Source organism: Zophobas morio, unplaced genomic scaffold, assembly GCF_036711695.1.
Source record: "Zophobas morio isolate AGI-343-1 ecotype UQ-CSIRO unplaced genomic scaffold, CSIRO_AGI_Zmor_V1 ptg000610l, whole genome shotgun sequence".
In the NCBI taxonomy this organism is placed as follows: Eukaryota; Metazoa; Arthropoda; class Insecta; order Coleoptera; family Tenebrionidae; genus Zophobas; species Zophobas morio.
The window spans coordinates 15,910-30,646 of NW_026972713.1; the positions used below are offsets into that span (position 1 = coordinate 15,910).

A 14,737-nucleotide genomic window follows, 5' to 3' on the forward strand; every position below is an offset into this window, starting at 1 on the left:
AGATAACACTTTTTAAAGGTGTGGTAATTTCAACTGCCTATTTAAAAAAAAAATGGTCGAACTTAACTTTTTAATTTAATGAAGAAAATTCTCGTATTGACAGGGTGGTAAACCGGAAATATAGAATCAAGATCAGCTTGTGAGAAAAAAATAGAACTTAAAGATTTTGACTTTAGAGAAGATTGCAATACAAAGAAATTAACAGAAAACAGGTTGTTAATTTTACTTATTAATATTTGACTTTTTAAATCTCCATCGAGTTAAGAAACTCGTATTGATCGCGCTTTTAAACAGATTAGTCAATAGTAAGTCTAGATTCTCAAGGAGGCCTAAAAAATCTCAAGTTTTAATTATTTTATAAAAGTTATTCATCTGAACTTTCCCCTTTTTCTAAAACTATAATGCAGACTAACAACTATTCGTATAACGCGGAACGCGACAGTGCTATCTTGTTTAGCCACCCGTTGGTAAGAACATAGGCAGTGCGTTTGAGAGTGTCGCCATCAGAGGTTACCCGTAATAGGCGTGTCTTGACGAGCGCAATTTATAGTATATGCATATTTCATGATCTGTAAATTCACCAAGCTTGTAGCCTTCGCTACGGGGGTCTACTCCGCGGCGTGATAACGTAGCATGAAGTGTCTTATTTTTTTTTAAAATTCGCTGTATTTCTAGTGCGACCTACGGGTCATCTACGTACCACCTCATGAGAATTTTCGCCCTTCGCGGGTATAGAGCTCAAATTTTAAGGGTAAAAAGGGTTAAAAGCCCAAGTCGAACTTTTAGTTAGAAAGTGAAGTTTTTGAGTGCATGTTTTGTTAAAACAGTAGAGTTGCCTTGGCTACCGCAGACGAAAATCGCGGTGCAGAGTGACAAAACTGATTTATTTCCTCAAATGGTTTACTTTTTAGTACCTCACTAATAGTGTAAACGTAGCCGGGTAGCATCCTCCCTGTAGCGCCTTGATGAGCGAAATACTTTTAGCTGTGGTGATTAGTGCGAGCGGCTCAAGGGCGCTATATTAACGCTTCGCTGCTTGGGTAACAAGTAAAGAATTGAAGACCGGAAAGAAGTAGATTTTAGCGCGTTCGGAGCTCTGCCCTGTTATGACATTTCTTAACGGGAGTACTCTTCCGTAGACCCCCTGCTCTGACTTGATTAAAGACTGTCATATTCTAACAGCTTCTGCCACCAATTAATGAGAGCTTTATGGCTTCCAGTGGACTGAACCTCCAAGTGTATCATTCGTGTTGCACGGAGGTGGATAACGCCTTGCGGGCAAGGACCTGCATCGAAGACAAAACTAAATTGCTATTGTTTACAGTGCTTTACAAAAATTTCCTTAAAGTCGAAACATCTTCACCTTTGACTTGGAAAGTTTTACAAAAGAGTCATTTTTTATTTTAAGAGAACAAACAGATGTCTTTCCCTTAAGAGATTTTAGGAAAGATGCTACACGAACATAAATTACCTATGCTGCTCGCGGTGCTAAGAATATTTCTGTCCATGCAACCTTTATGAGCTCAAATACTTATCTGGAATTTTGCCAACTTATCAATTGCTTTTTAATTATTTATATTAAAATTAAAAATAATTCTTTTATTTGTATTATTAATTTTAATAATTATATTTCCGAGTATTATTAAGACCAAAGGTAGCTCAAGTAACTATTAACCTTTTGGTTTCAACAATAATTTTTTTATGTTTCGTTTCAGTTGATAAAAGAATACATCAGAAATTTTTTGCATTTTCTTTGTCATAATTTTGATCAAATTCTTATAATGGGGTTTCTATGCCTTTGCAGCCTATAACTCACTTAAAAGTCAGCAGATTCTCAATTGTCGCCTGCTGATCGACTTACAGCGACTTGCATGTAAGAAGATTCCTTTGCGCCTCAAAAGAGGATAGAGTATAAACCTATAAAGTTATTTAAAAAAAAATAAATTAATATAAAGATTTAAGGGTTTAAACAGACTCGGCAAAAAAAAAAAAGAAAACTAAGGCAGTTTGCCAGTTTCAAAAAGAATGTTTTATGTCTGTTTTTGGACTTATCTACATTATAACCAATTGCACGTAGAATTAAACAGAATTTGTAAACAATTGTGGGGTCTTAGCAGAAAACTCGCATGTAACCACAACGTTAAAGAGAAAGTAAATTACAAAAAAAATATTTGTAATATTATATAACCCATTTACAAACGGTATAAATTATAAGCGTGGTATGTTTAAAAATACTTTATAAGTAAGGGCTCGTAACAGTTTAATTAAAACTTTTAAAAATTTTAAAAATGTTAATACCTCCACTCAACGTAAATAAACTCAATAAAGTAATTATTCTTTTCCCTATATTATGTCTTAACCTAACAACAAAAATTATTATAAATCAAACTAACCCTTCTCCAAGTTTACTTTTTTCTACTTGCCTACCCACAGTCAACAGTTGCAAAATCAATGACCACTTAATCTACAGTTCCTCGATGCAAAGAGAATTGTGTAATTTTGGTTTCTCGTTAATGATATTTTCTCATATGACCAAATCGCACCGCTTTGTTTGCAAAGAATATAAGTTGAGAGTTGTACTTTTTTTTTGTAAAACTCGTTAGCAGGTGTTGGTAAATTTATCCGCCTTTCAGTTTTTATACTAAAAATTGCTAGTTAGACCTTGGCTTCAATTATCTTTGCTACGAATATCACTTATTTATATTTCTTATTAAATTATTATAATAATTATTTTGAGTATTTTTACTATAAATATCACTTTATACTACCCGACACATGAAAAAAAGCTTTGAGCGTTTGCTTTGAGTTACACAATATGGTTCGGGTTTTTGCGGTTAATTCGATAGGTCATACTTTTTCATTGCGCTTCATTTGCGTCAACAATTACTCTAAAAAGGTTCGTCAATTGTAAATGTTTGAGACTATTAAAACCAAGTCATGAGTGCACAACCATTGACCCTAACCCTAAAAATGGCTTAGTTCTTCAATAGTGGACATAACTCGACGGAAGTTCCCTCAGTTATCACCTCTATGTCTCCCAACCTCTATTCCAGATACAGCATTTGGTCTTTTGTTTAAAGAAATAAGTGAGCTAGATATCGACAAGTTACTCTCTTCCTGCGCACAATCTTAAAGTTGAATTATAGGTCGTTATCATAAAAGGGTAACTGACTTCTAGATTCGCACTTGCGCCCAAGAACAAGTGTTTTAACCCATTTATATAAAGAAGATAATAAATGGCAAACTTAATAACATATTTAGTTAACTTCCCATTAATAAAAAACGTTATATTAATGTGGATATTCAAGTTAACTAAAAGGGTAAATACGCACCATACTGTGGTAAAGCTTACTAGCTTTTTGTGCTTGGTTTCTTTTATTTCACTATTAGGTATCGCAGTGGTTTACATTAACTAAAAAGATGTTTTCGAATAATTTTCTACATAAGGAATTAACTCTAGCTTTTAAATAATTTATTTATAAAACGTCATAATATAAATTATAAAATAAGTAGTAAATCTTTACAGTACAATATTTTTTTGCATTTACTATATAATAGAAAATTAAGAAGAGACGAATTTTTTTTATTCTAAAGATATGTAACACGTAATATGACGAATTATTACTTTTTGTACTTTTTCTGTATATTTTTAAAAAATTTTACTATGCTCTTCTGTTCGCACAACTAATACTTCTTAAATATTGTAACTACAAGTTTTTTTCCATTATTATTTATTAGCATTTTCATAAACCTTAATTTCTTGTACACCACACAGAGGTAATTGAAACATTTTTAAGTTACAATTTAAAAATAAGCTTTAACTTAAAAGACCGTAGCATAATTTTTGAAGTAAACGACAGCAACCCATTATCAAATATCCATAGAACCTCCAACTTCAGTGAGACTAATTTACCTGCGGCTTACAGTAATTCATTGTTTGGTGTAACACCATCCAACTAAAGATATAACTCACCAACGACGGGAAAATACCAAAAAGAAAAAAATAATCCCTAATATCTAGTTTAAAACGCTTCGTTGAATTTAAAATGTTAGAAGGATTATTAATCCTTTAAAGCTCCCCACAATAGAAAACTGTAACTACTGTAACTTGAAAAACTCAATTTAAGTATTGAACCCTATTTTGAAGGCAAGACAAGGTTTTTTAGATGTTCTCTTGCCAGTTGTACTAGCATTATTCGAAGGAGCTGAGTGCTGATGCGTGTTTGGACGTTAAATAGGAGCCCATTATTGGTTAATGAAATTTAATTTTCCTTGTTATGGAGAAACAAAGGTAGTTCTTCAAAATTAGAAAGTAAATTATATTTATGGACAATACAATAAAGCTATGTTCCTTCTTTTTGAAGTTTTGCTTAGTCTGGTTTACTGTAAATCCAAATGTTTTTATACCGTACAGACCATAGTCTCAACTTAAGGTAATTACTCTTTTTGCCCGAACATAGAGTTGTCACTGTTTTCTCTGGTCAAAGATATAAGCTTGAGTAGTTTTCGCCGGTTTTTTTTATAAACGCAACACCTCAGGTTAAATAAATTTGAATCAACCTACAGAGATTATAGTTTTCTACTTCTGCCCATACAATCTATTTATTAAGACAGGAGACTTCAAACGCGCGAAAGTCAAAAAGGCAGTGATGTTTTAGTTGTGACCCAATTCATATGGACTCCAGTAACTAAATAAAATTAGGTGCTGCAGTACTTTCCTAGCTCATTAAATACATGAGTACTTGCTCCTCCCGTACATCTTTTTGTAGTTATATGGATCAGCGTCAAAGCTAGAGAGAAATTTATAAAAAAATTAAGTAAATGATACCTCTGTAGTTCGATGCAAACCACCGAAGCCTCGACTTTGAGTTAATCTATAGATAATGGTAGTTCCTCTAGTCTACTTTCTCTATGAAGTAATATCCTATTTTAACATTTTGGAATTCGCGCTAGTGGCTCAATATTTTCAGAAATATATAGCACTGGCTAGTACTTGCCTGTCCTAGAACGCAATAACCACGAGGCTCGCTGGCATTTACTTATTGTAAATAATTTTTTTGATGTTAAATTAAACCCTATAAAAAGCTTTATGGTCTTTAAAAAAATATAGAATTTATGAAGTAAAAAGTGTATCCAAAGCTCCGTAACGCAAGACATACTAAATACCGTAGTCTGCTTTTACTTTGAGGTGTTAATGCTTTAGTTTCCGTTACTATTTACCGATATTAATGTCAAATAAACTTATAACTTGAATGATTTTTAGGGATGTAAAAATGATTTAGAAAAGTGCTTTTTGGCATGTTGGCATTATAAAAATGAGACTAAAATTTTTTTTAGGCACGTCAAATGGATTAAATTGGTCGTAACTTTTTATTAAGGTTAATTTTGACGTCGTTTAGCAATCCACGCAAGAATTCGACAGCAAGTTCTGACTTTGGTTAAAATTAAAATATGTTCTCGGTAATAAGTTATTTAAAAAAAGTTGGAAAAATGTAATTTAGATTAAAATCGCTTTTATCTTGCGGTTATAAACATAAACATTTTTGTGGCAGATAATAAGGAGCTCAACTAAAAACTTAGAAAAACATCGATTTTGAACGACAGCTTTAGAAGAAGTATTGTAAGCACTAACTAGCTAAATAATTTTTTTTTTGAAACAGAAATCTAAAAGTCTAGCTTTTTTTATAATTTTTTAATATAAGAAAGTTTTATAATACATTATTTGATCCCAAAAATTGTAGTGGAAAGCAGCCACAACAATTTTACTTTTAAAGGTTTCGCAGTTAAAATAAAATATAGGGTAAGTGCTTCTGAGGGGTCTAAAACTTAAATAGTTTAGTGCTGAGAGTTCTTTTCCTGATGATATTAAATATAATACCTTTATCTTATACCCTGTCAATGTTAAGTGATCACTCTTAACTCGCGACATGCTTATAGTATGCAAATCAAAAAAAACGCAGTATTAGTAAATTAATCACTGAAAAGCTGTTTTATATTTTTGCGTTCGGGTACATATAGAATGTTCAGGATTATTCTAAAACGTACTTTCAGGTAATTAAATGCAATTTTTGTAATAAAATGGACAAAGATTTTTTTTCTCGCTTCAGTCTCGCTTTGGTTTTTTATTATTATTTTGTTTTTACTGTAAGCCCCAGTCGAAAGTTCCTGATTGGTAGGTATTACAGTTAATAGTGTTACCATTATTGATACCAGTTTAAAGATCTAGACCACTAAGATATATAGATTATCTTTTTGGTGATCATACAGTAATTAATAATTTAATATATTTAGAAGTAATTATTTAGTTTTAGAGATAAAATTAAAAATAGAGAGGATTAGTTTTTCCTACATTAATAAAATATTGACCGTCAAAGCTTCTTGAAGGTATCAGTAAAAAATTGGATACCTTATATATGATATTATTTGTGTTTTCCAAAAACCTTAAAGTTCGTTAAGCGTTAGCTTGACTTCTTTTATAAATTAAAGTATCAAGAAAATAAAGTTATTACCATCAACAATTATAGGCAAGCTTAAGAGAAGCACAGCCTCACAGCTTTTCCAAAACAGAAAAGTAAGCTTAAGAGGCGATCATATTTATCCTTGTTTGAGCATGGTGGTATTGGTATAATAGCTACAGCCTGCTACATGGATAATAATTGTTAATGAGCATAGTAAGGTAACTGATGCAGTGGAAAGAAGATTTAGAAGTCTTATAAACATATCTACATCGGTGTCCATGCTTTTCCAGTTGTCAAATTTATTAATTATATATTATATCTCACCGTTGAGTCTATATCGGTGCTGGGTTCTCACAGTAGAGGAAAAGTAAAATCTATTTTTTGTACGTTATTTCATGTTCTCTACCTAACAGGAAGAACCAAAAAACAAATGCAAGAGCAAATAAAGCGATCAGTTTATTAATTACGGAATGGCGTCTATATTTTTATGGAAAACTAGTATATTATTTCTTGGTTATATATATACTACGAATATTGCTCTGTATTTTAAATGTATTATTTTAAAGAACGCGTTACAGTAATTTTTTTTTTCTGGATAAAGTAAGGCAGTTATTTAGTTTGAGTCAATTCAAACCAACATTTCAGATTAGTGGTAATTCTACTTTTTAATTGGCCATTTTAAGGATTATTTTATTTGTTAATTTTTTGTTGTTTGTTAGATTTTATTTTGTTCTAGACTTCGCCTCCAAACATCTTGTTCTATTTTTAAGATATAATGTTAAAGTGAGAATGGTATTTAAAATTATTTTTCTTTTTATTTTTAAGCTACATAGATGGTAACATATTAGGGTTTTTTCTTAATGTAATTGTGTAAAAGTTTTAATATTTGTGTTTTTCGGGTTACTATTCGCCGGTAGTGGAGTTGTCGTTGTCATATATACATTAAGAGAAGAATGGGGTTTTTGATGGTCTCTTCATTACTTATTATATGAACCTCAAATTTTAGAATACAGTTTAATAAGCAATTGTCATTTTTAAATGTGTTTTCATTAGTGCGAGGATAGCATTTTGTTTATAGAATTATGCTCGAAAGTCTCACAGTATAGGGCTTATCTTCTCGTGTATTGTCTCTTAATACGGTCTCTTAGATTAATGAGTTTTTTGATGTGAAAAAAAAAATAATATTTTTATTTTTATTACATGATAAAAGATGGTTGCGTATTTTAAATACTTGAAGACTGGGTCATTGAAGAAAAAGTTAACCCCGTCAACAAAAACAATAACATGATTGATAAAGGTAAAGAATTGTACGTCGCTTACAAATTTACTAAAAGGGCCTGACTAGTAATTTTTACAAACTTCTCAGTTTTTGTCCTGAATATCTTACAGGTCTGGGGCCTGGTCAGGTGATAATTCAAGTGGATTTTTGATATTTACAGGTAAGCTTAATAAAAAAAAGTTACATCCTTAGCCATTTTTAGCATTGTTATCTTTATACTCACTTTATTTTAATATTAAACGAATTTCTATTTTTTTATAATTGCGAGGCCTTTATTATAGTAATTAAATTTTGACTATTAGTTTTTTTAAAAACTCTAACTAAAGAAATGTAGTTAATCCTCTTATTCCTGAATTACTTTTTTAATTATTTGGCACAAGAGCTTTATATTATTATAATACATTTAACCGTCGCTTTAAAAATTTTTTTTCAAAGTCAACTGTTAATCGCCATTAAATGTTTAAGATATCGGTATATCCAATCAAATATCGCACGTGTGCATAAGAAATTGTTGAAAGTTTTATTTAAATCAGGTGTTTTGGTTAAAAGTAGTTTAGTCTTTGGCGCAGTTGCAGTTTCTGTAGAATGTCTGATAGTGACTATCCTCTTGTTCCTCCTGTTTCCAATATTTTTGTGTCTCATACAGATTTATATAAGGGAGTTAGGTAGAATACTTCTTATGTTTAAGTTTTTTTAAAACTTTAGTGTATTTTCCTATTAAGAAAAGTTCTCAAGGAGTTTTTCTCGTCTTGGAGTAATAAATATATCGAAATTACAAGGTTAGAAAATGGTTTGACTAATAAAAGTGAGTTTTTATAACAACATTTCAGTTATTCCGGACAACTTGAAACCTGAAATTCTTTCTTAATAGTTTTCAAGTGCGAGGTAAAAGGTGCAGAAACACCCATATTGATTCGTGTATATGGTAAATTTTATTTCAAATGTTAAGTCAAAACTAAGTTTTTGTTTCTCCTTATATAAGGCAAAAAGACGGAAGCGTTGATAAATAGAGATCAAGAACTGACTGTAGTTGCAAACTTTTTGATTACTCTTCAGCTTTAACTTAATTACAAATCTACTATAATTTTAACAAAAAAATTATTGTGCTCAATAATTTCTGGTTTGTAATTAATTGGACTCGCATAGGTTATAGCTTCTTTAGGGACTTTGTCACTAGGCCCCACTTTACACGGAATATTTGAAAATGGTGGCTTTTAGTTTCTTTATGAATAAATAAGAATAATAATATAATAATTACAGGATATTGCTACGACTACTTGAAAGGAATCCCTTTGGTTCCTGAAGGTTTCTTTTTATTTGGTTATAATATAGTTCCTCTATTTTCTTATTATATAGACCTAAAGGATCCGCACATAAAGACTTTAATTGCAAAGTACTTGCGTAATTGGCATAAATCCACGATTTTAGGTTTTGTTCTTTAAGCGATTTTAAAATCTTCTAAGTCTTTAAACCTAAAAAACAGGTATATCAGTAGAGCCAAGTTTATGGTCCACACTTAACAAGCGGCTTCTTTTAAGTACTTTTACATTAAAATCAATATTAAAATAACTTATTAGTTTTATAGTCCCTGACAAGTTTAGCTGTTTCGAAAACGATAAGCGATTTAAAGAGATGACGTCTAAAGAATGGATTAAGAAAGAGGTTTGTTTTTTAACTTTATAACAATTTTCTTTTAAAGAATTACATTCTGTTATAAATTTTTTAGCTGAATTCTTTAAAGGAATTTTTGGATCAGACCAATGCGCCCGTAGTTTTTGCTCACAACGATCTGCTCCCAGCCAACATTCTTTACGACAAGGAGGAAGGCATGCATTTTTTCCGTTTCTATGGAGCTGGTGTTTCATGGCTTTCTGTCGTGACTTATAGACCACGTGTGGTTTATTGACTACGAATATGCGAGTTACAACTATCGAGGCTTCGACATCGGGAACCACTTTTGTGAGTTCGCAGGTAGTTGTCTTTGATGGCACATGCCACTCGGAAACCGCCCCTGTCTATGAAAACCCTCCCCGGTAGGTACTCGAAGCCCGCTCCAATGGGAGGCATATCCCTCCAAAGCAGAGCAAATGGAGTTCCTGCGGGCTTATCTAGGCGAGCCAAACACGTGTCAGTTTTCACATGTGGGCGGAGAGACAGATGCTGAGCACGAGCTCGAACGCCTGTACGTTGAGGCTAACCAGTTCTCGCTTGTACTTTAAAGTTTTTTTGAAAGAAAGAAGGGAGTCGCTATTAAAACTTGTTCTTGTGCAGGCCGCGCATCTATTTTGGGGCACTTGGGCGTTTGTCCAATCAGAAACGAGCGATATTGACTACGACTACATGGGGTACGGCTTGGCAAGGCTCGGAGAGTACCTGAACAGGAAACACGAGTTTTTGAGCCTGCAGCTAACGTAGCATTGTAGCAGCTGCCTTCTTTTTTAAATAGACTTTTATTCCATTGCATTTTTGTCTCCTTTAGTCTTTCTGTATACGAGTAGCAAAAGTCGTTATTCATTGCCAAGTTTGAATGACTTTTTCGATCCTTTGGCACGTCTCCTGCTTGCCCAGAGCCTCCATAGTGGCAGGGACCGGCCCACCGACCTCAAAAGGATACTTAAGCTAAACAGAATATTCCTTTTTTTTTTAAAAAATATACTCTTGTAGCGGTGACGCAGAAGCGGGCAAGCTGCATGATATTGCCGGCGCTTTGGCCTAGTTCAGTGGCCAGCTCTCTCAGCCCTTGGCGAATGTTCTCCTTATCGAAGGGGTCTATGGCTCTCAGCCGGGCTTGCAGTGCACCAGCTAGAGGAGCAGTGAGAGGCTACTAAATACATACATGCCACCAAAAGTCACGTGGTACCGTGATGGCTGTTGTATATTTTCGATTTCCATTCGACCGTCTGGGGTTGGAGGAGAAGTTTCCTAGGGAAGTCCCAGAAGTACGAAGCGAAGGCGGGCAGTTCACCCAGCGCAGTTATTCTTTCCTGCAAAGTAACAACACAGTGCGGCTTTCATAGTGGTTCAGAGGAGATTACATACCTTCATGATATCAATAACAGTTTCTAAATAGTTATCGTCAAGCTTAAGTTTATCGCTTCTACGTATTGTGTATTATTTTTTATATATATAAATTTATTTATAGATACGGTAAATAAGAAAACTCCTTCATAATATTCTTTTTTAAAATTTCCACAAGCGTTTTGAAATCTAAAGCAAAAAAAATTGTAATAATTAAAATTTAGCATCAATAAAAAAAGAATTATAACCGTTTGGATATAAATTTCTATTAGCAAACAATTCAAGTAAGTGTTCTTTGTTAATGCTGTTTAACTTCTCCATATCAAAACAGGAATCGGTGCTTTTTATTTTCGAAAGATGAAACTTTTAAGCGAAGATATAAAATTAAAATTATAAGCAAAAACACAAGCGCTGCGCGGATCTACAAAAATAATACATTTTTGATCAAATCTCGCTGAATCGTTAACCTTCCCGCATCCTTAGCGGGGAGATCAGCGGAGTAGCCCAGCGTGGACACGTACTCCACTATAGCGCTCGGCAAGTATCCCTTTTCCTATAAAAAGTCGCTAGTTAATTAAAGCTGGAAACGACGAGCGGTCAGGTAGACACCAATAGCGAGTGGATGCTCAGTGCCTCACAACGCTTGCTTAGTTTTGATTTGTCCTCGTTCAAGATCAAAGGGAGATGGGCAAACAACGGCGGAACCCATCCTGTTACAGCAGGAAATAAGAAAGTAAAAGCCACCAATCAAACAAATAAAAAAAGAAAAACCGAAGCTTCTATAAAGAACGCAATGCTTAGGAAGCGAAGAGAGCCATTCCTATAAAAAATAATTATAAAGAAAAAAGTTAAATGATTAATTAAGGTGTCGTGCCGCAGTAGCACTACCTTTCCCCTTAAGACGTGCGTGATTTTCATCTCGTGATCATCTACTACACTAGCGAGATGGTAAGTGGCCATGCCAGTAGCTTTTAGTATAATAAAGTCCTCCAGCGTGCTGTTGCATTAGTAACAAGTCGCATTTAGCTTATGATTAAAAAAATTAAGAATGCTCATATGATCGGTGTACTATGCGGCTTCGTTTTCTTGTAACAAAATTTAGTAAAATTGAATGTAAATATAAAACTATTCAACCTTTTTTTATAATATTAAATTTTTTTTGGAATCTTTTTAGTTCTGCACGCGCAAGTTTAAACTGCTAAAGCTAAATAATTTTTGGATGAATTAAATTAAAATTAGTGCACCTGTTATCAAAAGAAATTTCGCCGTGCACGATATCCTGCACGACAGTCATTCCTTGCGGCATCTATAAATAAACTATCTAACAACAAAATTGCGTTAAAAGTCCGAAGAAAAAAATACTTTAAGCCTCACAACGAAGGGAGTTCCCTTTTTTAAGTTTGTCTCAATTTCATCTTCTGTAAGTCTCAGGCAGGTTCTATCGTAAATTCGAACACCTTCCAGTTAAAATATTAAAAAAAATTAGTTATAATTATTTAACAAAGGTTACAAGACCTCCAGTTACTTGAGCTCTTTTAGAATTTAGCAATTCCTGAGAACAAAAACAGCGATAAGCTTTCTTCCCCTGCAAATAATTGTAATAAACATAATTTAAAAAAGAGAAATGAAAAGCAAAATTCCTGGAGAAGAGCAAGAACGTGAGCTTTGTAAAGTTCTTTTCTTTCAGACTATAATTACGAACAATGTATAACAAATTACTTAAAAAATTGAGCATAATACCTGAATGTATGGACCTGATGGCCAAAGGTTAAAAAATTTATAGAAATTATAGTACGAGCTACTAAAAAATAATGCCTTCGTCAAAAGTAATTCCACACCATTTAAAAATTTTCTCCATTTCCGCAATGGAATTTTCAACGTATCTTTTCTAAGCATTGAGAAGTCAAAAACCGTATCACTTAAGCAAAAAATTGAAACCTGGTCGGTGTCTTCAATCCTTAAAATAAGTTGTGCACAGTGCTGATTGTTATTTGCTTTTAACTGGAACTTTTTATTAGCAATAAATAGAAAGTTGAACAGAACGGTCCTAAGGGAGCCTATATGTAAACTGCCGGTTGGACTGGGAGCATATCTAGCTCTGTAGTAAGCTTTATTCGATAAAACCCTACTCAGGCAATACCATCTGTTAATCTTGAATATAATTTAGATTGGATTTTATAACGAAAAGGTATTAAAGAAGTTTACTCGAAAAGTATACTTGGACGAATATGAGCACCAACGTATTACACGGCTAAACATAGCCGAAAAGAATGAGACTGTAAGCAATGTTCAGAAGTACGTAGGTTTGGAGGTTCGTGTCCTTGTTATTAGTCATTTTCAAGGTTGTGTGGCCCGTCTGTTTTTAGGGGCAGCCACGAACACTCACACAATTTGTTACTTTTTGCTTAATCTTTAAAGAGCACATATATTTAAGGCTTTTCTTAATACCGGGTGAGTTTAAAAGCAAAAGCTTATAATATTGACCTTTTATATTGTTTTGTATAACCTCTTAATGTGCCTATGGACCACCAGAACTAAAAACGTGCTCAGTTTCCGAATTGTGTTAGTGACTTTTAATAGCTTGCAACAGCAACAGGAATGCATGGTAGTACTAAAAAAAGTGTACTTTATCACTAAAAAACAAGATTTACGTCGTTATTCAACTAGCTTTTTAAAATGGAATCACAAGCAGTACTACTTATTAGGTTTGTCTACTTGTATATTACAGAACCACCTGCATATTGTTTAAGTGGCTCTCAAATAGTGAAAAAAAGCGTAAAAAATATATTTGTATAAGTTTTATTTTTTTTTTAAGCGCTGCATTTTGTCTTAAGTAGAAAGGTTAGAAGATCAAGGCGGTCGTGTTTTTAAGTACACAGTTTGTTACTTTTTCTCAAGTTATTAAAGAAGACTTAGTAAGTAACGCCGAATACTTTTTGCAGTTAAAACACTTTATAAAGCCTTTATAAAAATTGGACTACCTTAATCACTACTTTTACAGACATGAGCTATTTCCTATGGTTACCGGTGCTCAGCAGTCACCAGGTAAGGTGGGCTTGCTTTAGCTGCTCACCTCAGTCGTAGGGCAGCAGCTTCTGTTCACAAAATTATTAGTGATAAAGGAAGAATACTTTTGGTAAAATTAACAGTTTTGCCAAGTGCTCATCCTGCTACAAGCAAATCTGTTGCTACTTTAATTGTGTTAAAAAATTATTTTTAGAAGGTGGAAATATGAAGAACGAAGAATTGTTTAAAAACACTAAGTTTATAAAACAAGAGGAAAAGGGATAGACAAACGCATAAAAACCGAGGAAAGTAGAAAAAACTTTTAATAAGAAGTTTGTAGCTCAGGCGAAAAATAACGCAATTGGTGATACGCAGATATACTTTAAACCTAAAAAAAGTTGTCCGCACGACAGACCAATAAGTTTGAAATAAAAGCACTGCGTTTTTGTATCTGTAGATATAAAGTTACTGTATGGTTATCGCAACTATAGTCTTAAAAATTTTAAATTTAATTTTTTTAAAGAATTGATTTTCACTAAGTAATGTTAGTAGAAACCTCCAGTTTTTATCGGAAAGCCTGGGGAGCCTTCTAAATTCTTAGGTAAAAACAATGGTGTATGTTATATTACGCAAAACTAGGCTTTATATCAATTCTGAATTTTCGCAAGCTCAGCAAGCAAAAGGTGCTTCTTAACAACCACCCTCAACATCCCTGCCTTAGAACGAACTTGCAAATCTTTACCGGCAGTGTTCTCGCTTACAAGTTCTTATAAATAAAAAATTTGATTTTTATGCTATTATGCGTCATTTGCTAAAAAAACCCTTTAAAATAACCCTCTTAACATTATTACCCCGTATTAAAATCTAAATGTAATACTAATAATTAAGCCCTTTTTAGAAAGCTCTTCTTTACAGCGGGAGTAAAACTACCGAATTATTTACGTAAAATTACCATTCAGACAAAAAATGGCAGTAT

The 14,737-nt window shown here is 33.1% G+C and overlaps 3 protein-coding genes across 3 annotated transcripts; 1 reads left to right on the forward strand and 2 right to left on the reverse strand.

Moving 5' to 3' along the window:
- The first annotated feature begins 8,341 nt into the window (after window positions 1-8,341).
- Window positions 8,342-10,293, forward strand: LOC135121554 (probable ethanolamine kinase). Its single transcript, XM_064045856.1, has 14 exons — window positions 8,342-8,402; window positions 8,460-8,542; window positions 8,609-8,662; window positions 8,720-8,763; window positions 8,884-8,944; window positions 8,998-9,042; window positions 9,094-9,165; window positions 9,221-9,274; window positions 9,323-9,399; window positions 9,464-9,563; window positions 9,625-9,708; window positions 9,775-9,947; window positions 10,009-10,148; window positions 10,217-10,293. Exons 9-14 carry the CDS (start codon window positions 9,370-9,372, stop codon window positions 10,233-10,235), a joined length of 546 nt encoding a protein of 181 aa, XP_063901926.1. The 5' UTR covers window positions 8,342-8,402; window positions 8,460-8,542; window positions 8,609-8,662; window positions 8,720-8,763; window positions 8,884-8,944; window positions 8,998-9,042; window positions 9,094-9,165; window positions 9,221-9,274; window positions 9,323-9,369; the 3' UTR covers window positions 10,236-10,293.
- LOC135121555 (uncharacterized) lies at window positions 10,213-10,828 on the reverse strand. Its single transcript, XM_064045857.1, has 4 exons — window positions 10,777-10,828; window positions 10,598-10,721; window positions 10,394-10,539; window positions 10,213-10,338 (listed from the first exon to the last, which is right to left on the reverse strand). The coding sequence occupies exons 1-4, from the start codon at window positions 10,780-10,782 to the stop codon at window positions 10,249-10,251; spliced, it is 366 nt and encodes a 121-aa protein (XP_063901927.1). The 5' UTR covers window positions 10,783-10,828; the 3' UTR covers window positions 10,213-10,248.
- A 45-nt stretch (window positions 10,829-10,873) lies between these two features.
- LOC135121557 (glutamate--tRNA ligase-like) lies at window positions 10,874-12,336 on the reverse strand. The gene is made up of 9 exons (XM_064045860.1): window positions 12,271-12,336; window positions 12,118-12,212; window positions 12,000-12,061; window positions 11,644-11,752; window positions 11,527-11,575; window positions 11,365-11,465; window positions 11,192-11,308; window positions 11,004-11,118; window positions 10,874-10,944 (listed from the first exon to the last, which is right to left on the reverse strand). Exons 3-9 carry the CDS (start codon window positions 12,059-12,061, stop codon window positions 10,874-10,876), a joined length of 624 nt encoding a protein of 207 aa, XP_063901930.1. The 5' UTR covers window positions 12,118-12,212; window positions 12,271-12,336.
- Window positions 12,337-14,737: the final 2,401 nt, after the last annotated feature.